General features: G+C 38.8%; 4 protein-coding genes across 4 annotated transcripts; 3 read left to right on the forward strand and 1 right to left on the reverse strand.

Annotated features, from left to right (window-relative positions):
- Positions 1 to 966: 966 nt before the first annotated feature.
- LOC108039255 (histone H2A-like) lies at positions 967 to 1,427 on the forward strand. The gene has a single exon (XM_044460809.1). The coding sequence runs from the start codon at positions 982 to 984 to the stop codon at positions 1,354 to 1,356; it is 375 nt and encodes a 124-aa protein (XP_044316744.1). The 5' UTR covers positions 967 to 981; the 3' UTR covers positions 1,357 to 1,427.
- Positions 1,428 to 1,860: 433 nt separating this feature from the next.
- Positions 1,861 to 2,238, reverse strand: LOC123037939 (histone H4-like). Its single transcript, XM_044460807.1, has 2 exons — positions 2,229 to 2,238; positions 1,861 to 2,153 (listed from the first exon to the last, which is right to left on the reverse strand). Exons 1-2 carry the CDS (start codon positions 2,236 to 2,238, stop codon positions 1,861 to 1,863), a joined length of 303 nt encoding a protein of 100 aa, XP_044316742.1.
- Positions 2,239 to 2,396: 158 nt separating this feature from the next.
- On the forward strand, positions 2,397 to 10,226 carry LOC123037940. Its single transcript, XM_044460808.1, has 4 exons — positions 2,397 to 2,846; positions 8,224 to 8,522; positions 9,105 to 9,239; positions 9,662 to 10,226. Exons 1-4 carry the CDS (start codon positions 2,438 to 2,440, stop codon positions 10,079 to 10,081), a joined length of 1,263 nt encoding a protein of 420 aa, XP_044316743.1. The 5' UTR covers positions 2,397 to 2,437; the 3' UTR covers positions 10,082 to 10,226.
- On the forward strand, positions 8,150 to 8,650 carry LOC123037942 (histone H2A-like). Its single transcript, XM_044460810.1, has one exon. The coding sequence runs from the start codon at positions 8,205 to 8,207 to the stop codon at positions 8,577 to 8,579; it is 375 nt and encodes a 124-aa protein (XP_044316745.1). The 5' UTR covers positions 8,150 to 8,204; the 3' UTR covers positions 8,580 to 8,650.
- Positions 10,227 to 25,876: the final 15,650 nt, after the last annotated feature.

Below are 25,876 nucleotides of genomic sequence, written 5' to 3' on the forward strand. Positions count from 1 at the left end.
TCGCTGCGAGCCGTCCGGAAGAGACGGGAATTCATTGGCGTTATAGGTAGGCGCTGATGCATTTATAGTTGTTTTCGACTTTTTTTTTATTGCCCCGAGGCTGTTGTTGTTTTCGGGCATTAATTGGTTCTTCAGGCGTTGGTATTCCTGACGTAGAAGCTCAAGTTCCTCCATTAATCCCTTCAGTTGTGATTGGGTAATAGGAGTATTTTTATCAGTTTCCTCCTCTTCGTCGAAGACGGAGGATTCTTCACTGCTCGTGTCATAGCTGGGTTGACTGTCTTCAGCCGAGGATTCGGCGTTGCGTTGACGTTTTTGAGAAGCTTCCTCGAAGTCCATTTCTCGGTTGGTGCTAACACTAAGCTCGTCAGCAGAGGCTGCAAGCACTACCGGGTCAGTTTTAGCTGGCATATTTGTTTGCATCTTTGTTAAGGCACTATCGGTTATTTTTTGATTTCTTGCGTTTACCGTATAAGGGGCATTTCGCGTTTTGTGATTGTTTGTCGAAAATTTTATATTTTTAATACTTTTTATTTTATTTGTATTTTCGTTTAATGCAACGGCATAGGCCGGCTGCTCCTCACATTCTTTGACCACAGAGGGATCCAGGTTGCAATCGATATTTATTCCAGTCAAAATCTGTATCGATTTTTCTTTTTAATTTATTTTGGTTTCTCAGTCTCTATCTGAATTCTGTGAATTTCGAAATTCTAAGAAATCGAGCTTTTCTCAGAAGCTGCCTTTCCACTAGTTTTCGGCGGCATTATTTCAGTTCACTTTTAATTTCACAAACACAATTCACTGATCATAAGAGCGGGAACGCGTTCACGGTTATACTTTTTTTCGAGCAACCTTTTCAGGTATAAGGCACCCACCCCTAACTGAACGCGCAGGCAGGCAAAAAAGTATAAATATGTGGCTACCAATTTTTCTCGAGCATTCGTTTTTGTGTGTTAAGTGAACTAAGTGAAATAAAGCAAAATGTCTGGTCGTGGAAAAGGTGGCAAAGTGAAGGGAAAGTCAAAGTTCCGCTCCAACCGGGCTGGTCTTCAGTTCCCAGTGGGCCGTATTCACCGTCTGCTCCGCAAGGGCAACTATGCCGAGCGTGTTGGTGCCGGCGCTCCGGTTTACCTGGCTGCCGTGATGGAATATCTGGCCGCCGAGGTTCTCGAGTTGGCTGGCAATGCTGCTCGTGACAACAAGAAGACTAGGATTATCCCGCGTCATCTGCAGCTGGCCATTCGCAACGACGAAGAATTGAACAAGCTGCTCTCCGGCGTCACCATTGCCCAGGGTGGAGTATTGCCCAATATCCAGGCTGTTCTGTTCCCCAAGAAGACCGAGAAGAAGGCTTAAACGTTCCAAAAGCAGAGCCAACTACATACTTGTACATAAACATACCCAACCGTCCTTTTCAGGACGACCAAGTTTTTACCAAAGAATTGTTAATATTTTCAAATAGAACATCAGGCATCAAAAAGTATTTCAAATAAAAAATATGTATCTAGTGAACACAGCATCTTGGGTTTTAAAAATGTTCGGGAAGTTAAATAAGAATTTTATTGTATAATTTTATCAGACAGACTGCTTTCGCATCTGAAACAGTACAGTCTGAACAAAAAACATTTTTATACATGTCTGTAAGTGATTGTTTTACAACACATTTTTCTACCTGTTTGAGAAACTGACGAATGCTCGCGGTGAAAACTAAATATTTCGATTTTGTTCACTAACAATTTGGAGTTCCCAGCCAATAAAACAAAAAAGCGTAAAATGTTTTGAAAATTTGTCTGCTTTGGAGATGTAGTGGTGGTCCTGAAAAGGACCGATTGCTGAATGAAGTACAAGCTGTACTTGTTTTTAAGCGCCGAAACCGTACAGGGTGCGGCCTTGCCTCTTCAGGGCGTACACGACATCCATGGCTGTGACAGTCTTCCTCTTGGCGTGTTCGGTGTAGGTGACGGCATCACGGATAACGTTCTCCAGGAACACCTTCAGAACACCACGTGTTTCCTCGTAAATTAGTCCGGAGATGCGCTTCACACCGCCACGGCGAGCCAAACGGCGTATGGCTGGCTTCGTAATACCCTGGATGTTATCACGCAGCACTTTGCGATGACGCTTGGCGCCACCTTTTCCCAAGCCTTTGCCTCCTTTACCGCGACCAGTCTTTTTTCACTTTTCTACTATTAACTAATTCCGATTTTTCGGCGTGCCCCTATTTATACCTAAACCCATAGATACCCGAGCGAGTCCGAGCGAGTCCGAGCGATATATTCGTCTCTTCGCTCGTCAAACGAGATGGCCTCTGCCTCTTTCTCTTTCCAACCCTTCACATTTTGCTATATAAGCAGGCAGCGAACGCGGCAACCGTTTATTGTGTTTTCAGACGCGAAGTGAACATCAGTGAATATAAATATCAACATAGAAATCGAAAATGGCTCGTACCAAGCAAACCGCTCGCAAGTCGACTGGTGGCAAGGCGCCACGCAAACAACTGGCCACCAAGGCGGCTCGTAAGAGCGCCCCAGCCACCGGAGGCGTGAAGAAGCCCCATCGCTATCGCCCCGGAACTGTGGCCCTGCGTGAGATCCGTCGCTACCAGAAGAGTACCGAGCTGCTGATTCGCAAACTGCCTTTCCAGCGTCTGGTGCGTGAGATCGCTCAGGACTTCAAGACTGATTTGCGGTTCCAGAGCTCGGCAGTGATGGCTCTTCAGGAAGCTAGCGAAGCATATCTTGTTGGCCTTTTTGAAGATACCAACTTGTGTGCCATTCATGCCAAGCGTGTAACAATCATGCCCAAGGACATCCAGTTGGCCCGTCGCATTCGCGGTGAGCGTGCTTAAGCTGAGACGGTCTCAACTAGCGACCAATGCGCTAGCATACTTTGTACAAATCGGTCCTTTTCAGGACCACAAAATACTTTCGATGAGATATTAATTTTTCTTTTGCCGTCTTCTAATTATAATAAATATGTAAATATGTATTTTATTTTAATAAATAATTTGCTTTAGGGGGGTGTGGCATTGGGATGTGAACAATGTGCAAGGTTTAAGGGAATAGCACTAACCATTCAACTGTCATTAAAAAACCGAAAAACTATTAAACTCAATTTTAAAATAAGTTAGCAACAATAACGAATCCCTTATTTATCAAATAAAACAAAACCTATCTCGAAAAAGTTCAAAATTTGTATTTTTTCGATTGGTATTTGGTGGGACTTTTATCAGGCACAAGGTTGTTTGTGACAAGCACAAGCCACATAGCCCATTCAAGTCTCATTAAAAAATCGAAAAACTGCAAAACACGCTCTGAAAATAAGTCAGCAACGTTTGGGAATCCTACAACTATTAAGCAAAATAAAAAATATGTCGAAAAAGAATACAATTTAAACTTTCCTTTTGATTGGGACTTGATACGATTTTAAATAGGAGCAAGATTGTATGGGAATAGCCAAGCCATTAAAATCTCATTAAAAAATCGAAAAACTATTAAACTCAACTTGAAAATAGTTTAGCAACGATAACGATATTGAGATCATATATTATACCTATTTCTTTAAGGCGATTAATGTGTTTTATTGTTAAGTGGTTGACATTGGTTGGTAACCTAGTTTGTGTTATGCTGTCAAGTACTAATGGGTTTTGATTACTTTGGTTTATTTGTAGGAACTTTTTTATTATGTTGAAAGTGTGGATATCTATTCGTTTAGTTTTTGTTAATTTATAAAGCTTCTTGTTATTTATGTAGTGCCTAGTGACTGGGTTTCTGGCAGCAGAGCCTATGGTTCTATGGTTTATGTTTTTAGAGTCCAGGTTAAACCAGCCTATTTGGCCGTAGACTAGGATTGGTTGTATAATTTTTTTATATATGTATGACTTAGTTTTTACTAGTTGAGAGTTGGGTCCAGCCCCACTGCTAATTACAGGACCGAATATATGATGAATTTGGTGGAATTGCATCTTTGCCTTCTTAAGTGTATTTTCAATGTGACTGCAAAAGTTTAGCTTTTGGTCATAAGTTATACCTAGATATTTAAGTTTTGATCTTATCTTTATTTCGGAGATGTTGTTTATAAAAATTTAAGGTTGAAAATTTCGTCTTTTTCGAAGTCGAGTCCACATGCTATGGTGGCCCGTTTTTGTGCTAGATTTCCAAAGATAAAGTTATTTTCAACTGCTAGGGAGTGGTTTACGGATGTATTTTCTCTAAATCCGAATTGGAAGGGTTTGAGAATTGAATTTATATTCATGTGCTTTTTTATTTGGCTCAATAACATTTTTTCTAATAGTTGGCTTAGCCAAAAGGATGGATATTGGCCTGTAACTTTGGAGTCGATCTGGCTTTTGCTTGTTTTTCGGAATCGGGATGACTCTACTGCACTTCCAGCTATTGGGGAAATATTCTATGTTATAACAGTGATTAAATAGCCTAGCAAAGTGACTAAGGAATAACATGTTACACTTTTTTAGGAGAAAGTTGCTAGAACAGTCAGTTCCTAGTGTCTTTTTCCCATTTGCGTTTCTTATCCAATCAAGAAGTTGTTCGACATTAGTAAAACCAAGTTGGTCGGCTTCTCTCCAGTTACCATCTGCAGTGAGATTATTGTTGAAGTCTACTATGTTTGACCTGTTATTTGAGTTTTCGTCGAAATTGTTGTTTATTGAATTATTGACATGGCTGGTGTGCTGTTGTAGAGACGAACAGCTCAATGTCATGTTTTCGTTTTGCTTGTGTATCTGTTCAAATGACCAAGCTAGCGCATTGACCTTTTCAAATTTGGAATGTATGATTTCAGGCGTGGGTATATCTATATTATTCTTTTCTATTTCTGTGAGGTGTATATCATAACTTAGGAGTTTGCTTTCTGAACCTTTGTTTGACAAAAATTGTAGTCTTATGTTTTGAGGTTTAATATATTTAATTTGATTTTCTACAAATTTTAGGTGGCTTATTTTTAGGTGAGTGTTTATTTGCATAGAAAGGTTGCTTATAAGTGGTTTTATTTGCAACTTTTTATTAGTTGATAAGGTTGTTTGCCACTTGAAGAGCAGGCGTCTTAGTGCTCGGCGATTTTTAATTAGGTTTAGGAATAGGCGGCTGGGCCTAATAGTTTTGATTGCTCTGGTTTGGTCAGACACAATTTTTGGGATGGCAGCCGAAGGGTTTAGAGCCTGTTCTAGCGCTCGATTGAGTTGTTCAATATGTGCATCAATGTCAGCTGAGCTTAGATTGTTATTGTTTGGGATCTGGCTTATGTTTCTTAATATAATTGTATTCCATAAGAGATCGTTCATTTCTCTGAAATTGTGTATGCACTTGGGGTCCGTCTGTGTCAGGTGGAATCTTCCCAATCGTATTTTTAGTTCCACACCAAAGTGGTCTGATGCAAAGTCTTTGAGGACTTTACAGCCATCACCTAGATCGGCGGGAAGTTCATTTGAACATTTTAAAAAATCTATTGACTAATGCCTATTATTTAGGTTCTGTCGGGAGTGTTCTTCCGTGGGATAGAGAACGAGGCTTGGTTGCCCCAAAAGCCAATTGTGAAGCATCTTTCCGCTGCTATTTATGTGTGATGAACTATGCGTTGGGACATGCCAGCTTGTATGCTTGGCATTTAAGTCGCAAACCTATTAATATTTGGCTGTTGGGAGATTTTTTAGCAATGGAGTCTATAATTTTGTTTAGATCTGATGTGCACAAAGGATCTTTTGGCCGCTTGTAAAGTGATACGACAACGACGTTATGACATAACCCATTTGACAGATTGTAGTTTAGTTCTACGGCTGTTGCTTCTAAAAAGCGCAATTGTCCCAATTCTATTCTTTGGTATTTTGTTCCATTTTTTAGGCATATGGCAACTGAGGAACTTCGATTTTGAGTTTGGAGAACATGACGTTTGCTCTATTCTTGTATCTGTTGCTCTAGATAATTGTCGAATAAACTGATAATGGGACAGTGTGATTAAGTGTTTTTGATTTAGACGGTGCTCAGCTATGAGCATGACGTCTGGTCTATGTTTATTTAAGAATGAGTTTAGTTCGTTCCTTTTTTGTAGGGACACGATAGAGTTTACATTTTGGAAGATGCATTTAAGATGAGACATTTAATTCATCGAGATTTGAAATAGGAAGTCTAGAATAATCTCCTGCTTCTGTCTTTTCTGCTCAGATCCGCTGAGATTTGCAGTTCCGGTGTATTTTTCAGTCACCCCATGCATGATTTCAACGCAAGATATAACGTCGTTGCCGAAAATTTCTATTGTATCATTATTGAAGGATTCAAAAGGGTTTGTTTGTCTTAATCTGTTTTCCATATGTTTATTAAGCTCACTGTTGGTAGTAGCTAATTTTTGTTGTGGCTGTAATTTTTTTGCAGTGGGTTTTTGCTGCTGCCTGTTTGTTGTCATTCGTTGATGAGAAACTCTTTTCTCCCCTGATGAGTGAAAGGCTTTCTGCTTTGCTTATTACGCGATCAATTTTGATATTTGTGGTTTTCCTGTTTTTGATTTGTTTTTCCTTAACTGCGATTCGGACTGGACAGACTTTTGCATTTGCAGAGTGGGCCCCCTTGCAGTTTACACATTTTGCTTCAGTTTTATCGGACGGATTTTCGGACTCTTTTATTGCGCATTGGCCAGGACCATGAGGAGCCGTGCATTTAACGCATCTATATCCCATATTACAATTGCTGGCTACATGGGTGTATCTTTGACAGTTGTGACATTGTCTAACTTCGTTTTTGTTTTTCTTTAGCCCCTCTACCACTATGCGGCAGTTGAGCAAGGTTTTAAGATGGAAAACTTGTTTCATTTCTTCAATTGTTTCTACTTGGACTAACCAGAATTTATTTTTAAACGTCTTTACTGTTATCGATTTAATAAGAGGCAAACTTTCTTTAAGGGCCGTTTGTATACTAAGAAAACACTCAAAGGTAATCAAAAAACTACCTCATGAGGTTTTTCAAGCCGACGTGAAAAACCTCATGAGGTAGTTTTTTGATTACCTTTGAGTGTTTTCTTAGTTCCTTTGGTGAGTATGAAAAGTACATTAGTTGTTTTGCTGTTAGTAATTCTTTAGCCTGAAGGTAGTGCTCTAGGCAAAATACCCTTATGTGCAATAGGTTTTTGTTCATTATGTTCAAGGAAAACTTGTTGTCTTAGAATTGCGCAACATACATAAGTAATTATGGGCGGAATCAGTTTTTTCGACGCAGTCATCTTTTGGGCTCCTTGGGACCTTCCTGTATGGGCTTTTTCATTGCCGGTATTCCTAAGGTTGTCGTGGCGACGGCTGCTGGTGCTCACCGTCTTTTTGTTGATTTGTGGTCGCTGCGAGCCGTCCGGAAGAGACGGGAATTCGTTGGCGTTATAGGTAGGCGCTAATGCATTTATAGTTGTTTTCGACTTTTTTTTTTTTGTTTCGGGCATTAATTGGTTCTTCAGGCGTTGGTTTTCCTGACAAAGAAGCTCAAGTTCCTCCATTAATCCCTTCAGTTGAGATTGGGTAATAGGAGCATTTTTATCAGTTTCCTCCTCTTCGTCGAAGACGGAGGATTCTTCACTGCTCGTGTCATAGCTGGTTTGACTGTCTTCAGCCGAGGATTCGGCGTTGCGTTGACGTTTTTGAGAAGCTTCCTCGAAGTCCATTTCTCGGTTGGTGCTAACACTAAGCTCGTCAGCAGAGGCTGCAAGCACTACCGGGTCAGTTTTAGCTGGCATATTTGTTTGCATCTTTGTTAAGGCACTATCGGTTATTTTTTGATTTCTTGCGTTTACCGTATAAGGGGCATTTCGCGTTTTGTGATTGTTTGTCGAAAATTTTATATTTTTATTCGATATTTATTCAGTCACTATCTGTATCGATTTTTCTTTTTAATTTATTTTGGTTTCTCAGTCTCTATCTGAATTCATTGAATTTCGAAATTCTAAGAAATCGAGCTTTTCTCAGAAGCTGCCTTTCCACTAGTTTTCGGCGGCATTATTTCAGTTCACTTTTAATTTCACAAACACAATTCACTGATCATAACGGAGCGGGAACGCGTTCACGCTTATACTTTTTTTCGAGCAACCTTTTCAGGTATAAGGCACCCACCCCTAACTAAACGCGCAGGCAGGCAAAAAAGTATAAATATGTGGCTACCAATTTTTCTCGAGCATTCGTTTTTGTGTGTTAAGTGAACTAAGTGAAATAAAGCAAAATGTCTGGTCGTGGAAAAGGTGGCAAAGTGAAGGGAAAGGCAAAGTCCCGCTCCAACCGGGCTGGTCTTCAGTTCCCAGTAGGCCGTATTTACCGTCTGCTCCGCAAGGGCAACTATGCCGAGCGTGTTGGTGCCGGCGCTCCGGTTTACCTGGCTGCCGTGATGGAATATCTGGCCGCCGAGGTTCTCGAGTTGGCTGGCAATGCTGCTCGTGACAACAAGAAGACTAGGATTATCCCGCGTCATCTGCAGCTGGCCATTCGCAACGACGAAGAATTGAACAAGCTGCTCTCCGGCGTCACCATTGCCCAGGGTGGAGTATTGCCCAATATCCAGGCTGTTCTGTTCCCCAAGAAGACCGAGAAGAAGGCTTAAACGTTCCAAAAGCAGAGCCAACTACATACTTGTACATAAACATACCCAACCGTCCTTTTCAGGACGACCAAGTTTTTACCAAATAATTGTTAATATTTTCAAATAGAACATCAGGCATCAAAAAGTATTTCAAATAAAAAATATGTATCTAGTGAACACAGCATCTTTGGTTTTAAAAATGTTCGGGAAGTTAAATAATAATTTTATTGTATAACTTTATCAGACAGACTGCTTTCGCATCTGAAACAGTACAGTCTGAACAAAAAACATTTTTATACATGTCTGTAAGTGATTGTTTTACAACACATTTTTCTACCTGTTTAAGAAACTGACGAATGCTCGCAGTGAAAACAAAATATTTCGATTTTGTTCACTCCCAATTTGGAGTTCCCAGCCAATAAAACAAAAAAGCGTAAAATGTTTTGAAAATTTGTCTGCTGTGGAGATGTAGTGGTGGTCCTGAAAAGGACCGATTGCTGAATGAAGTACAAGCTGTACTTGTTTTTAAGCGCCGAAACCGTACAGGGTGCGGCCTTGCCTCTTCAGGGCGTACACGACATCCATGGCTGTGACAGTCTTCCTCTTGGCGTGTTCGGTGTAGGTGACGGCATCACGGATAACGTTCTCCAGGAACACCTTCAGAACGCCACGTGTTTCCTCGTAAATTAGTCCGGAGATGCGCTTCACACCGCCACGGCGAGCCAAACGGCGTATGGCTGGCTTCGTAATACCCTGGATGTTATCACGCAGCACTTTGCGATGACGCTTGGCGCCACCTTTTCCCAAGCCTTGCCTCCTTTACCGCGACCAGTCTTTTTTCACTTTTCTACTATTAACACACTGCACGAAAGAACTAATTCCGATTTTTCGGCGTGCCCCTATTTATACCTAAACCCATAGATACCCGAGCGAGTCCGAGCGATATATTCGTCTCGCTCTTCGCTCGTCAAACGAGATGGCCTCTGCCTCTTTCTCTTTCCAACCCTTCACATTTTGCTATATAAGCAGGCAGCGAACGCGGCAACCGTTTATTGTGTTTTCAGACGCGAAGTGAACATCAGTGAATATAAATATCAACATAGAAATCGAAAATGGCTCGTACCAAGCAAACCGCTCGCAAGTCGACTGGTGGCAAGGCGCCACGCAAACAACTGGCCACCAAGGCCGCTCGTAAGAGCGCCCCAGCCACCGGAGGCGTGAAGAAGCCCCATCGCTATCGCCCCGGAACTGTGGCCCTGCGTGAGATCCGCCGCTACCAGAAGAGTACCGAGCTGCTGATTCGCAAACTGCCTTTCCAGCGTCTGGTGCGTGAGATCGCTCAGGACTTCAAGACTGATTTGCGGTTCCAGAGCTCGGCAGTGATGGCTCTTCAGGAAGCTAGCGAAGCATATCTTGTTGGCCTTTTTGAAGATACCAACTTGTGTGCCATTCATGCCAAGCGTGTAACAATCATGCCCAAGGACATCCAGTTGGCCCGTCGCATTCGCGGTGAGCGTGCTTAAGCTGAGACGGTCTCAACTAGCGACCAATGCGCTAGCATACTTTGTACAAATCGGTCCTTTTCAGGACCACAAAATACTTTTGATGACATATTAATTTTTCTTTTGCCGTCTTCTAATTATAATAAATATGTAAATATGTATTTTATTTTAATAAATAATTCGCTTTAGGGGTGTGGCATTGGGATGTGAACAATGTGCAAGGTTTAAGGGAATAGCACTAACCATTCAACTGTCATTAAAAAACCGAAAAACTATTAAACTCAATTTTAAAATAAGTTAGCAACAATAACGAATCCCTTATTTATCAAATAAAACAAAACCTATCTCGAAAAAGTTCAAAATTTGTATTTTTTCGATTGGTATTTGGTGGGACTTTTATCAGGCACAAGGTTGTTTGTGACAAGCACAAGCCACATAGCCCATTCAAGTCTCATTAAAAAATCGAAAAACTGCAAAACACGCTCTGAAAATAAGTCAGCAACGTTTGGGAATCCTACAACTATTAAGCAAAATAAAAAATATGTCGAAAAAGAATACAATTTAAACTTTCCTTTTGATTGGGACTTGATACGATTTTAAATAGGAGCAAGATTGTATGGGAATAGCCAAGCCATTAAAATCTCATTAAAAAATCGAAAAACTATTAAACTCAACTTGAAAATAGTTTAGCAACGATAACGATATTGAGATCATATATTATACCTATTTCTTTAAGGCGATTAATGTGTTTTATTGTTAAGTGGTTGACATTGGCTGGTAACCTAGTTTGTGTTATGCTGTCAAGTACTAATGGGTTTTGATTACTTTGGTTTATTTGTAGGAACTTTTTTATTATGTTGAAAGTGTGGATATCTATTCGTTTAGTTTTTGTTAATTTATAAAGCTTCTTGTTATTTATGTAGTGCCTAGTGACTGGGTTTCTGGCAGCAGAGCCTATGGTTCTATGGTTTATGTTTTTAGAGTCCAGGTTAAACCAGCCTATTTGGCCGTAGACTAGGATTGGTTGTATAATTTTTTTATATATGTATGACTTAGTTTTTACTAGTTGAGAGTTGGGTCCAGCCCCACTGCTAATTAAAGGACCGAATATATGATGAATTTGGTGGAATTGCATCTTTGCCTTCTTAAGTGTATTTTCAATGTGACTGCAAAAGTTTAGCTTTTGGTCATAAGTTATACCTAGATATTTAAGTTTTGATCTTATCTTTATTTCGGAGGTGTTGTTTATAAAAATTTTAGGTTGAAAATTTCGTGCATTTCTGTATATGTCATTTTGATTTTGTCCTTTTAGATTACAGCCTTCACATTTATTCGTTTTTAACTTTAAGCGCCATGTTTTGAAATATATGCATAATTGATCGAGATACGAAGTAAGGTCCGTTTCTGCACTTGCGATTCTGGCTCCTGAAGCGAGAAGGAGTATATCGCCTGCATATATTAATGGTTGAATGCGAGCAGTTGAGGATGATCATTGAGCGTTCTGCACCATCGGGGCTGCAGACGAAAAATGATCTTTGCGTAAGATAGCTATGTAGGATCCTTGTGAGGTTTGAGTTAAAGTTGAATGTTTGGGACATCTTATAGATTAACCCGTTTGTCCACACGGTATCAAAGGCTTTTTCGAAGTCGAGTCCACATGCTATGGTGGCCCGTTTTTGTGCTAGATTTCCAAAGATAAAGTTATTTTCAACTGCTAGGGAGTGGTTTACGGATGTATTTTCTCTAAATCCGAATTGGAAGGGTTTGAGAATTGATTTTATATTCATGTGCTTTTTTATTTGGCTCAATAACATTTTTTCTAATAGTTGGCTTATAGCCAAAAGGATGGATATTGGCCTGTAACTTTGGAGTCGATCTGGCTTTTGCTTGTTTTTCGGAATCGGGATGACTCTACTGCACTTCCAGCTATTGGGGAAATATTCTATGTTATAACAGTGATTAAATAGCCTAGCAAAGTGACTAAGGAATAACATGTTACACTTTTTTAGGAGAAAGTTGCTAGAACAGTCAGTTCCTAGTGTCTTTTTCCCATTTGCGTTTCTTATCCAATCAAGAAGTTGTTCGACATTAGTAAAACCAAGTTGGTCGGCTTCTCTCCAGTTACCATCTGCAGTGAGATTATTGTTGAAGTCTACTATGTTTGACCTGTTATTTGAGTTTTCGTCGAAATTGTTGTTTATTGAATTATTGACATGGCTGGTGTGCTGTTGTAGAGACGAACAGCTCAATGTCATGTTTTCGTTTTGCTTGTGTATCTGTTCAAATGACCAAGCTAGCGCATTGACCTTTTCAAATTTGGAATGTATGATTTCAGGCGTGGGTATATCTATATTATTCTTTTCTATTTCTGTGAGGTGTATATCATAACTTAGGAGTTTGCTTTCTGAACCTTTGTTTGACAAAAATTGTAGTCTTATGTTTTGAGGTTTAATATATTTAATTTGATTTTCTACAAATTTTAGGTGGCTTATTTTTAGGTGAGTGTTTATTTGCATAGAAAGGTTGCTTATAAGTGGTTTTATTTGCAACTTTTTATTAGTTGATAAGGTTGTTTGCCACTTGAAGAGCAGGCGTCTTAGTGCTCGGCGATTTTTAATTAGGTTTAGGAATAGGCGGCTGGGCCTAATAGTTTTGATTGCTCTGGTTTGGTCAGACACAATTTTTGGGATGGCAGCCGAAGAGTTTAGAGCCTGTTCTAGCGCTCGATTGAGTTGTTCAATATGTGCATCAATGTCAGCTGAGCTTAGATTGTTATTGTTTGGGATCTGGCTTATGTTTCTTAATATAATTGTATTCCATAAGAGATCGTTCATTTCTCTGAAATTGTGTATGCACTTGGGGTCCGTCTGTGTCAGGTGGAATCTTCCCAATCGTATTTTTAGTTCCACACCAAAGTGGTCTGATGCAAAGTCTTTGAGGACTTTACAGCCATCACCTAGATCGGCGGGAAGTTCATTTGAACATTTGAAAAAATCTATTGACTAATGCCTATTATTTAGGTTCTGTCGGGAGTGTTCTTCCGTGGGATAGAGAACGAGGCTTGGTTGCCCCAAAAGCCAATTGTGAAGCATCTTTCCGCTGCTATTTATGTGTGGTGAACTATGCGTTGGGACATGCCAGCTTGTATGCTTGGCATTTAAGTCGCAAACCTATTAATATTTGGCTGTTGGGAGATTTTTTAGCAATGGAGTCTATAATTTTGTTTAGATCTGATGTGCACAAAGGATCTTTTGGCCGCTTGTAAAGTGATACGACAACGACGTTATGACATAACCCATTTGACAGATTGTAGTTTAGTTCTACGGCTGTTGCTTCTAAAAAGCGCAATTGTCTCAATTCTATTCTTTGGTATTTTGTTCCATTTTTTAGGCATATGGCAACTGAGGAACGTCGATTTTGAGTTTGGAGAACATGACGTTTGCTCTATTCTTGTATCTGTTGCTCTAGATAATTGTCGAATAAACTGATATTGGGACAGTGTGATTAAGTGTTTTTGATTTAGACGGTGCTCAGCTATGAGCATGACGTCTGGTCTATGTTTATTTAAGAATGAGTTTAGTTCGTTCCTTTTTTGTAGGGACACGATAGAGTTTACATTTTGGAAGATGCATTTAAGATGAGACATTTAATTCATCGAGATTTGAAAAAGGAAGTCTAGAATAATCTCCTGCTTCTGTCTTTTCTGCTCAGATCCGCTGAGATTTGCAGTTCCGGTGTATTTTTCAGTCACCCCTTGCATGATTTCAACGCAAGATATAATGTCTTTGCCGAAAATTTCTATTGTATCATTATTGAAGGATTCAAAAGGGTTTGTTTGTCTTAATCTGTTTTCCATATGTTTATTAAGCTCACTGTTGGTAGTAGCTACTTTTTGTTGTGGCTGTACTTTTTTTGCAGTGGGTTTTGCTGCTGCTTGTTTGTTGTCATTCGTTGAGAACAGCGATGAGAAACTCTTTTCTCCCCTGATGAGTGAAAGGCTTTCTGCTTTGCTTATTACGCGATCAATTTTGATATTTGTGGTTTTCCTGTTTTTGATTTGTTTTTCCTTAACTGCGATTCGGACTGGACAGACTTTTGCATTTGCAGTGTGGGCCCCCTTGCAGTTTACACATTTTGCTTCAGTTTTATCGGACGGATTTTCGGACTCTTTTATTGCGCATTGGCCAGGACCATGAGGAGCCGTGCATTTAACGCATCTATATCCCATATTGCAATTGCTGGCTACATGGGTGTATTTTTGACAGTTGTGACATTGTCTAACTTCGTTTTTGTTTTTCTTTAGCCCCTCTACCACTATGCGGCAGTTGAGCAAGGTTTTAAGATGGAAAACTTGTTTCATTTCTTCAATTGTTTCTACTTGGACTAACCAGAATTTATTTTTAAACGACTTTACTGTTATCGATTTAATAAGAGGCAAACTTTCTTTAAGGGCCGTTTGTATATCGTCGGCTTGAAAAACCTCATGAGGTAGTTTTTTGATTACCTTTGAGTGTTTTCTTAGTTCCTTTGGTGTGTATGAAAAGTACATTAGTTGTTTTGCTGTTAGTAATTCTTTAGCCTGAAGGTAGTGCTCTAGGCAAAATACCCTTATGTGCAATAGGTTTTTGTTCATTATGTTCAAGGAAAACTTGTTGTCTTTAATAGAATTGCGCAACATACATAAGTAATTATGGGCGGAATCAGTTTTTTCGACGCAGTCATCTTTTGGGCTCCTTGGGACCTTCCTGTATGGGCTGTTTCATTGCCGGTATTCCCAAGGTTGTCGTGGCGACGGCTGCTGGTGCTCACCGTCTTTTTGTTGATTTTTGGTCGCTGCGTGCCGTCCGGAAGAGACGGGAATTCTTTGGCGTTATAGGTAGGCGCTGATGCATTTATAGTTGTTTTCGACTTCTTTTTTATTGCCCCGAGGTTGTTGTTTTCGGGCATTAAATGGTTCTTCAGGCGTTGGTTTTCCTGACGTAGAAGCTCAAGTTCCTCCATTAATCCCTTCAGTTGAGATTGGGTAATAGGAGCATTTTTATCAGTTTCCTCCTCTTCGTCTAAGACGGAGGATTCTTCACTGCTCGTGTCATAGCTGGTTTGACTGTCTTCAGCCGAGGATTCGGCGTTGCGTTGACGTTTTTGAGAAGCTTCCTCGAAGTCCATTTCTCGGTTGGTGCTAACACTAAGCTCGTCAGCAGAGGCTGCAAGCACTACCGGGTCAGTTTTAGCTGGCATATTTGTTTGCATCTTTGTTAAGGCACTATCGGTTATTTTTTGATTTCTTGCGTTTACCGTGTAAGGGGCATTTCGCGTTTTGTGATTGTTTGTCGAAAATTTTATATTTTTAATACTTTTTATTTTATTTGTATTTTTGTTTAATGCAACGGCATAGGCCGGCTGCTCCTCACATTCTTTGACCACAGAATGATCCAGGTTGCAATCGATATTTATTTCAGTCACTATCTGTATCGATTTTTCTTTTTAATTTATTTTGGTTTCTCAGTCTCTATCTGAATTCATTTAATTTCGAAATTCTAAGAAATCGAGCTTTTCTCAGAAGCTGCCTTTCCACTAGTTTTCGGCGGCATTATTTCAGTTCACTTTTAATTTCACAAACACAATTCACTGATCATAACGGAGCAGGTTCAGGTTCAGGTTTATTGTCGTAATGGTGGGAGGTAATACATTTGTAAGACCTTAACTTATAGTACATACCTGGTTGACAAAGTTCAAGTTTACTTATCTAATTATTTGTATTTTGCCTTATGCTTATTCGCTTATCAAGGCTTAAGTATCGTTTAATTTTGTATGGTAAATGAGTTTCTTATCTTAGTTTTACAGTTTGTTTTCAATTTGGTTTTTAATTAATGTGAATTTTATATTTTTTTTGGGAAAGGCTCTGAAGGAGAAAAAACCTAAATTACGTTGTTTTGTATTTTAATTGTTTTGCAACTTATAGACTAATTAAACATATGTGGGGGAGTATTTACAGATGTTGGGTGAGGAAGGATATATACATAGGGGAGATAAAGTATGTTGCGCAATTCTTATAAAGACAACAAGGTTATTGATTTATATTGTATATTAATTCAGATGGATTTAATGACTCTCGTCTTCTGTGGTAGAAGATTAGGTTTTTATTGAGATCATATATTATACCTATTTCTTTAAGGCGATTAATGTGTTTTATTGTTAAGTGGTTGACATTGGCTGGTAACCTAGTTTGTGTTATGCTGTCAAGTACTAATGGGTTTTGATTATTTTGGTTTATTTGTAGGAACTTTTCTATTATGTTGAAAGTGTGTATATCTATTCGTTTAGTTTTTGTTAATTTATAAAGCTTCTTGTTATTTATGTAGTGCCTAGTGACTGGGTTTCTGGCAGCAGAGCCTATGGTTCTGCGAAGAATTTTCCTTTCGAAAAGGCGCAAGTTTTCCATGTTTTTAGAGTCCAGGTTAAACCAGCCTATTTGGCCGTAGACTAGGATTGGTTGTATAATTTTTTTATATATGTATGACTTAGTTTTTACTAGTTGAGAGTTGGGTCCAGCCCCACTGCTAATTAAAGGACCGAATATATGATGAATTTGGTGGAATTGCATCTTTACCTTCTTAAGTGTATTTTCAATGTGACTGCTAAAGTTTAGCTTTTGGTCATAAGTTATACCTAGATATTTAAGTTTTGATCTTATCTTTATTTCGGTGGTGTTGTTTATAAAAATTTTAGGTTGAAAATTTCGCGCATTTCTGTATATGTCATTTTGATTTTGTCCTTTTAGAATACAGCCTTCACATTTATTCGTATTTAACTTTAAGCGCCATTTTTTGAAATATGTGCATAATTGATAGAGATACGAATTAAGGTCCGTTTCTGCACTTGCGATTCTGGCTCCTGAAGCGAGAAGGAGTATATCGTCTGCATATATTAATGGTTGAATGCGAGCAGTTGAGGATGAGTTTGGGTCTATTTGGGGATCGGGTATATCACCTAGATAAACATTATATAGTGTAGGAGCTAGAATTGATCCTTGAGGAACACCTGCTGTTATTTTCCGTATCATTGAGCGTTCTGCACCATCGGGGCTGCAGACGAAAAATGATCTTTGCGTAAGATAGCTATATAGGATCCTTGTAAGGTTTGAGTTAAAGTTGAATGTTTGGGACATCTTATAGATTAACCCGTTTGTCCACACGGTATCAAAGGCTTTTTCGAAGTCGAGTCCACATGCTATGGTGGCCCGTTTTTGTGCTAGATTTCCAAAGATAAAGTTATTTGCAACTGCTAGGGAGTGGTTTACGGATGTATTTTCTCTAAATCCGAATTGGAAGGGTTTGAGAATTGAATTTATATTCATGTGCTTTTTTATTTGGCTCAATAACATTTTTTCGAATAGTTGGCTTATAGCCGAGAGGATGGATATTGGCCTGTAACTTTGGAGTCGATCTGGCTTTTGCTTGTTTTTCGGAATCGGGATGACTCTACTGCATTTCCAGCTATTGGGGAAATATCCTATGTTATAACAGTGATTAAATAGCTTAGCAAAGTGACTAAGGATTAACATGTTACACTTTTTTAGGAGGAAGTTACTAGAACAGTCAGGTCCTAGTGTCTTTTTCCCATTTGCGTTATCCAATCAAGAAGTTGTTCGACATTAGTAAATCCAAGTTGGTCGGCTTCTCTCCAGTTTCCATCTGCAGTGAGATTATTGTTGAAGTCTACTATGTTTGACCTGTTATTTGAGTTTTCGTCGAAATTGTTGTTTATTGAATTATTGACATGGCTGGTGTGCTGTTGTAGAGACGAACAGCTCAATGTCATGTTTTCGTTTTGTTTGTGTATCTGTTCAAATGACCAAGCTAGCGCATTGACCTTTTCAAATTTGGAATGTATGATTTCAGGCGTGGGTATATCTATATTATTCTTTTCTATTTCTGTGAGGTGTATATCATAACTTAGGAGTTTGCTTTCTGAACCTTTGTTTGACAAAAATTTTAGGCTTATGTTTTGAGGTTTAATATATTTAATTTGATTTTCTACAAATTTTAGGTGGCTTATTTCTAGGTGAGTGTTTATTTGCATAGAAAGGTTGCTTATAAGTTGTTTTATTTGCAACTTTTTATTAGTTGGTAAGGTTGTTTGCCACTTGAAGAGCAGACGTCTTAGTGCTCGGCGATTTTTAATTAGGTTTAGGCATAGGCGGCTGGGCCTAAAAGTTTTGATTGCTCTAGTTGGGTCAGACACAATTTTTGGGATGGCAGCCGAAGAGTTTAGAGCCTGTTCTAGCGCTCGATTGAGTTGTTCAATATGTGCATCAATGTCAGCTGCGCTTAGATTGTTATTGTTTGGGATCTGGTTTATTTTTCTTAATATAATTGTATTCCATAAGAGATCGTTCATTTCTCTGAAATTGTGTATGCACTTGGGGTCCGTCTGTGTCAGGTGGAATCTTCCCAGTCGTATTTTTAGTTCCACACCAAAGTGGTCTGATGCAAAGTCTTTGAGGACTTTACAGCCATCACCTAGATCGGCGGGAAGTTCATTTGAACATATGAAAAAATCTATTGACGAATGCCTATTATTTTGGTTCTGTCGGGAGTGTTCTTCCGTGGGATAGAGAACGAGGCTTGGTTGCCCCAAAAGCCAATTGTGAAGCAACTTTCCGCTGCTATTTATGTGTGATGTACTATGCGTTGGGACATGCCAGCTTGGATGCTTGGCATTTAAGTCGCAACCTATTAATATTTGGCTGTTGGGAGATTTTTTAGCAATGGAGTCTATAATTTTGTTTAGATCTGATGTGCACAAAGGATCTTTTGGCCGCTTGTAAAGTGATACGACAACGACGTTATGACATAACCCATTTGACAGATTGTAGTTTAGTTCTACGGCTGTTGCTTCTAAAAAGCGCAATTGACCCAATTCTATTCTTTGGTATTTTGTTCCATTTTTTAGGCATATGGCAACTGAGGAACTTCGATTTTCAGTTTGGAGAACATGACGTTGCTCTATTCTTGTATCTGTTGCTCTAGATAATTGTCGAATAAACTGATAATGGGACAGTGTGATTAAGTGTTTTTGATTTAGACGGTGCTCAGCTATGAGCATGACGTCTGGTCTATGTTTATTTAAGAATGAGTTTAGTTCGTTCCTTTTTTGTAGGGACACGATAGAGTTTACATTTTGGAAGATGCATTTAAGATGGGACATTTAATTCATCGAGATTTGAAATAGGAAGTCTAGAACAATCTCCTGCTTCTGTCTTTTCTGCTCAGATCCGCTGAGGTTTGCAGTTCCGGTGTATTTTTTAGTCACCCCTTGCATGATTTCAACGCAAGATATAATGTCTTTGCCGAAGATTTCTATTGTATCATTATTGAAGGATTCAAAAGGGTTTGTTTGTCTTAATCTGTTTTCCATATGTTTATTAAGCTCACTGTTGGTAGTAGCTACTTTTTGTTGTGGCTGTACTTTTTTTGCAGTGGGTTTTGCTGCTGCTTGTTTGTTGTCATTCGTTGAGAACAGCGATGAGAAACTCTTTTCTCCCCTGATGAGTGAAAGGCTTTCTGCTTTGCTTATTACGCGATCAATTTTGATATTTGTGGTTTTCCAGTTTTTGATTTGTTTTTCCTTAACTGCGATTCGGACTGGACAGACTTTTGCATTTGCAGTGTGGGCCCCCTTGCAGTTTACACATTTTGCTTCAGTTTTATCGGACGGATTTTCGGACTTTTTATTGCGCATTGGCCAGGACCATGAGGAGCAGTGCATTTAACGCATCTATATCCCATATTACAATTGCTGGCTACATGGGTGTATCTTTGACAGTTGTGACATTGTCTAACTTCGTTTTTGTTTTTCTTTAGCCCCTCTACCACTATGCGGCAGTTGAGCAAGGTTTTAAGATGGAAAACTTGTTTCATTTCTTCAATTGTTTCTACTTGGACTAACCAGAATTTATTTTTAAACGTCTTTACTGTTATCGATTTAATAAGAGGCAAACTTTCTTTAAGGGCCGTTTGTATATCGTCGGCTTGAAAAACCTCATGAGGTAGTTTTTTGATTACCATTGAGTGTTTTCTTAGTTCCTTTGGTGTGTATGAAAAGTACATTAGTTGTTTTGCTGTTAGTAATTCTTTAGCCTGAAGGTAGTGCTCTAGGCAAAATACCCTTATGAGCAATAGGTTTTTGTTCATTATGTTCAAGGAAGACTTGTTGTCTTTAATAAAATTGCGCAACATACCTGTAAGTATCTTCGGCTCGGCGTTATATACTACAATTATGGGTGGAATCAGTTTTTTCGACGCAGTCATCTTTTGGGCTCCTTGGGACCTTCCTGTTTGGGCTGTTTCATTGCCGGTATTCCTAAGGTTGTCGTGGCGAGGGCTGCTGGTGCTCACCGTCTTTTTGTTGATTTTTGGTCGCTGCGTGCCGTCCGGAAGAGACGGGAATTCGTTGGCGTTATAGGTAGGCGCTGATGCATTTATAGTTGTTTTCGACTTCTTTTTTATTGCCCTGAGGTTGTTGTTTTCGGGCATTAATTGATTCTTCAGGCGATGGTTTTCCTGACGTAGAAGCTCAAGTTCCTCCATTAATCCCTTCAGTTGAGATTGGGTAATAGGAGCATTTTCATCAGTTTCTTCCTCTTCGTCGGAGACGGAGGATTCATCACTGCTGGTGTCATAGCTGGTTTGACTGTCTTCAGCCGAGGATTCGGCGTTGCGTTGACGTTTTTGAGAAGCTTCCTCGAAGTCCATTTCTCGGTTGGTGCTAACATAAAGCTCGTCAGCGGAGGCAGCAAGCACTACCGGGTCAGTTTTAGCTGGCATATTTGTTTGCATCTTTGTTAAGGCACTATCGGTTATTTTTTGATTTCTTGCGTTTACCGTGTAAGGGGCATTTCGCGTTTTGTGATTGTTTGTCGAAAATTTTATATTTTTAATACTTTTTATTTTATTTGTATTTTTGTTTAAAGCAACGGCATAGGCCGGTTGCTCTTCACATTCTTTGACCACAGAGGGATCCAGGTTGCTATCGATATTTATTCCAGTCACTATCTGTATCGATTTTTCTTTTTAATTTATTTTGATTTCTCAGTCTCTATCTGAATTCTGTGAATTTCGAAATTCTAAGAAATCGAGCTTTTCTCAGAAGCTGCCTTTCCACTAGTTTTCGGCGGCATTATTTCAGTTCACTTTTAATTTCACAAACACAATTCACTGATCATAACGGAGCAGGTTCAGGTTCAGGTTTATTGTCGTAATGGTGGGAGGTAATACATTTGTAAGACCTTAACTTATAGTACATACTTGGTTGACAAAGTTCAAGTTTACTTATCTAATTATTTGTATTTTGCATTATGCTTATTCGCTTATCAAGGCTTAAGTATCGTTTAATTTTGTATGATAAATGAGTTTCTTATCTTAGTTTTACAGTTTGTTTTCAATTTGGTTTTTAATTAATGTGAATTTTTTTTATATATTTTTTAGGAAAGGCTCTGAAGGAGAAAAAACCTAAATTACGTTGTTTTGTATTTTAATTGTTTTGCAACTTATAGACTAATTAAACATATGTGGGGGAGGGTGTTGGGTGAGGAAGGATATATACATAGGGGAGATAAAGTATGTTGCGCAATTCTTATAAAGACAACAAGGTTATTGATTTATATTGTATATTAATTCAGATGGATTTAATGACTGTCGTCTTCTGTGGTAGAAGATTAGGTTTTTATTGAGATCATATATTATACCTATTTCTTTAAGGCGATTAATGTGTTTTATTGTTAAGTGGTTGACATTGGCTGGTAACCTAGTTTGTGTTATGCTGTCAAGTACTAATGGGTTTTGATTATTTTGGTTTATTTGTAGGAACTTTTCTATTATGTTGAAAGTGTGGATATCTATTCGTTTAGTTTTTGTTAATTTATAAAGCTTCTTGTTATTTATGTAGTGCCTAGTGACTGGGTTTCTGGCAGCAGAGCCTATGGTTCTGCGAAGAATTTTCCTTTCGAAAAGGCGCAAGTTTTCCATGTCTTTAGAGTCCAGGTTAAACCAGCCTATTTGGCCGTAGACTAGGATTGGTTGTATAATTTTTTTATATATGTATGACTTAGTTTTTACTAGTTGAGAGTTGGGTCCAGCCCCACTGCTAATTAAAGGACCGAATATATGATGAATTTGGTGGAATTGCATCTTTACCTTCTTAAGTGTATTTTCAATGTGACTGCTAAAGTTTAGCTTTTGGTCATAAGTTATACCTAGATATTTAAGTTTTGATCTTATCTTTATTTCGGTGGTGTTGTTTATAAAAATTTTAGGTTGAAAATTTCGCGCATTTCTGTATATGTCATTTTGATTTTGTCCTTTTAGAATACAGCCTTCACATTTATTCGTATTTAACTTTAAGCGCCATTTTTTGAAATATGTGCATAATTGATAGAGATACGAATTAAGGTCCGTTTCTGCACTTGCGATTCTGGCTCCTGAAGCGAGAAGGAGTATATCGTCTGCATATATTAATGGTTGAATGCGAGCAGTTGAGGATGAGTTTGGGTCTATTTGGGGATCGGGTATATCACCTAGATAAACATTATATAGTGTAGGAGCTAGAATTGATCCTTGAGGAACACCTGCTGTTATTTTCCGTATCATTGAGCGTTCTGCACCATCGGGGCTGCAGACGAAAAATGATCTTTGCGTAAGATAGCTATATAGGATCCTTGTAAGGTTTGAGTTAAAGTTGAATGTTTGGGACATCTTATAGATTAACCCGTTTGTCCACACGGTATCAAAGGCTTTTTCGAAGTCGAGTCCACATGCTATGGTGGCCCGTTTTTGTGCTAGATTTCCAAAGATAAAGTTATTTGCAACTGCTAGGGAGTGGTTTACGGATGTATTTTCTCTAAATCCGAATTGGAAGGGTTTGAGAATTGAATTTATATTCATGTGCTTTTTTATTTGGCTCAATAACATTTTTTCGAATAGTTGGCTTATAGCCGAGAGGATGGATATTGGCCTGTAACTTTGGAGTCGATCTGGCTTTTGCTTGTTTTTCGGAATCGGGATGACTCTACTGCATTTCCAGCTATTGGGGAAATATCCTATGTTATAACAGTGATTAAATAGCTTAGCAAAGTGACTAAGGATTAACATGTTACACTTTTTTAGGAGGAAGTTGCTAGAACAGTCAGGTCCTAGTGTCTTTTTCCCATTTGCGTTATCCAATCAAGAAGTTGTTCGACATTAGTAAATCCAAGTTGGTCGGCTTCTCTCCAGTTACCATCTGCAGTGAGATTATTGTTGAAGTCTACTATGTTTGACCTGTTATTTGAGTTTTCGTCGAAATTGTTGTTTATTGAATTATTGACATGGCTGGTGTGCTGTTGTAGAGACGAACAGCTCAATGTCATGTTTTCGTTTTGTTTGTGTATCTGTTCAAATGACCAAGCTAGCGCATTGACCTTTTCAAATTTGGAATGTATGATTTCTATTTCTGTGAGGTGTATATCATAACTTAGGAGTTTGCTTTCTGAACCTTTGTTTGACAAAAATTGTAGGCTTATGTTTTGAGGTTTAATATATTTAATTTGATTTTCTACAAATTTTAGGTGGCTTATTTCTAGGTGAGTGTTTATTTGCATAGAAAGGTTGCTTATAAGTTGTTTTATTTGCAACTTTTTATTAGTTGGTAAGGTTGTTTGCCACTTGAAGAGCAGACGTCTTAGTGCTCGGCGATTTTTAATTAGGTTTAGGCATAGGCGGCTGGGCCTAAAAGTTTTGATTGCTCTAGTTGGGTCAGACACAATTTTTGGGATGGCAGCCGAAGAGTTTAGAGCCTGTTCTAGCGCTCGATTGAGTTGTTCAATATGTGCATCAATGTCAGCTGCGCTTAGATTGTTATTGTTTGGGATCTGGTTTATGTTTCTTAATATAATTGTATTCCATAAGAGATCGTTCATTTCTCTGAAATTGTGTATGCACTTGGGGTCCGTCTGTGTCAGGTGGAATCTTCCCAGTCGTATTTTTAGTTCCACACCAAAGTGGTCTGATGCAAAGTCTTTGAGGACTTTACAGCCATCACCTAGATCGGCGGGAAGTTCATTTGAACATATGAAAAAATCTATTGACGAATGCCTATTATTTTGGTTCTGTCGGGAGTGTTCTTCCGTGGGATAGAGAACGAGGCTTGGTTGCCCCAAAAGCCAATTGTGAAGCAACTTTCCGCTGCTATTTATGTGTGATGTACTATGCGTTGGGACATGCCAGCTTGGATGCTTGGCATTTAAGTCGCAGCCTATTAATATTTGGCTGTTGGGAGATTTTTTAGCAATGGAGTCTATAATTTTGTTTAGATCTGATGTGCACAAAGGATCTTTTGGCCGCTTGTAAAGTGATACGACAACGACGTTATGACATAACCCATTTGACAGATTGTAGTTTAGTTCTACGGCTGTTGCTTCTAAAAAGCGCAATTGACCCAATTCTATTCTTTGGTATTTTGTTCCATTTTTTAGGCATATGGCAACTGAGGAACGTCGATTTTGAGTTTGGAGAACATGACGTTTGCTCTATTCTTGTATCTGTTGCTCTAGATAATTGTCGAATAAACTGATAATGGGACAGTGTGATTAAGTGTTTTTGATTTACACGGTGCTCAGCTATGAGCATGACGTCTGGTCTATGTTTATTTAAGAATGAGTTTAGTTCGTTCCTTTTTTGTAGGGACACGATAGAGTTTACATTTAGGAAGATGCATTTAAGATGGCACATTTAATTCATCGAGATTTGAAATAGGAAGTCTAGAACAATCTCCTGCTTCTGTCTTTTCTGCTCAGATCCGCTGAGGTTTGCAGTTCCGGTGTATTTTTTAGTCACCCCTTGCATGATTTCAACGCAAGATATAATGTCTATGCCGAAGATTTCTATTGTATCATTATTGAAGGATTCAAAAGGGTTTGTTTGTCTTAATCTGTTTTCCATATGTTTATTAAGCTCACTGTTGGTAGTAGCTACTTTTTGTTGTGGCTGTACTTTTTTTGCAGTGGGTTTTGCTGCTGCTTGTTTGTTGTCATTCGTTGAGAACAGCGATGAGAAACTCTTTTCTCCCCTGATGAGTGAAAGGCTTTCTGCTTTGCTTATTACGCGATCAATTTTGATATTTGTGGTTTTCCTGTTTTTGATTTGTTTTTCCTTAACTGCGATTCGGACTGGACAGACTTTTGCATTTGCAGTGTGGGCCCCCTTGCAGTTTACACATTTTGCTTCAGTTTTATCGGACGGATTTTCGGACTTTTTTATTGCGCATTGGCCAGGACCATGAGGAGCAGTGCATTTAACGCATCTATATCCCATATTACAATTGCTGGCTACATGGGTGTATCTTTGACAGTTGTGACATTGTCTAACTTCGTTTTTGTTTTTCTTTAGCCCCTCTACCACTATGCGGCAGTTGAGCAAGGTTTTAAGATGGAAAACTTGTTTCATTTCTTCAATTGTTTCTACTTGGACTAACCAGAATTTATTTTTAAACGTCTTTACTGTTATCGATTTAATAAGAGGCAAACTTTCTTTAAGGGCCGTTTGTATATCGTCGGCTTTAAAAACCTCATGAGGTAGTTTTTTGATTACCATTGAGTGTTTTCTTAGTTCCTTTGGTGTGTATGAAAAGTACATTAGTTGTTTTGCTGTTAGTAATTCTTTAGCCTGAAGGTAGTGCTCTAGGCAAAATACCCTTATGTGCAATAGGTTTTTGTTCATTATGTTCAAGGAAAACTTGTTGTCTTTAATAAAATTGCGAAACATACCTGTAAGTATCTTC

This window comes from Drosophila rhopaloa, unplaced genomic scaffold (genome assembly GCF_018152115.1).
Source record: "Drosophila rhopaloa isolate 14029-0021.01 unplaced genomic scaffold, ASM1815211v1 contig_27, whole genome shotgun sequence".
Taxonomy (NCBI): domain Eukaryota; kingdom Metazoa; phylum Arthropoda; class Insecta; order Diptera; family Drosophilidae; genus Drosophila; species Drosophila rhopaloa.

What these genes read in the sequence shown, in the direction of transcription:
- LOC123037940 (XM_044460808.1), top strand. Translation starts at nt 2,438, where the DNA reads ATGGCTCGTACCAAGCAAACCGCTCGCAAGTCGACTGGTGGCAAGGCG. An exon ending in CATTCGCGGTGAGCGTGCTT is followed by an intron (nt 2,847 to 8,223) that starts AAGCTGAGACGG and finishes GTCGTGGAAAAG; the next exon opens with GTGGCAAAGTGAAGGGAAAG. An exon ending in AGAACGCCACGTGTTTCCTC is followed by an intron (nt 9,240 to 9,661) that starts GTAAATTAGTCC and finishes ATATCAACATAG; the next exon opens with AAATCGAAAATGGCTCGTAC.
- LOC108039255 (XM_044460809.1), top strand. Translation starts at nt 982, where the DNA reads ATGTCTGGTCGTGGAAAAGGTGGCAAAGTGAAGGGAAAGTCAAAGTTC.
- LOC123037942 (XM_044460810.1), top strand. Translation starts at nt 8,205, where the DNA reads ATGTCTGGTCGTGGAAAAGGTGGCAAAGTGAAGGGAAAGGCAAAGTCC.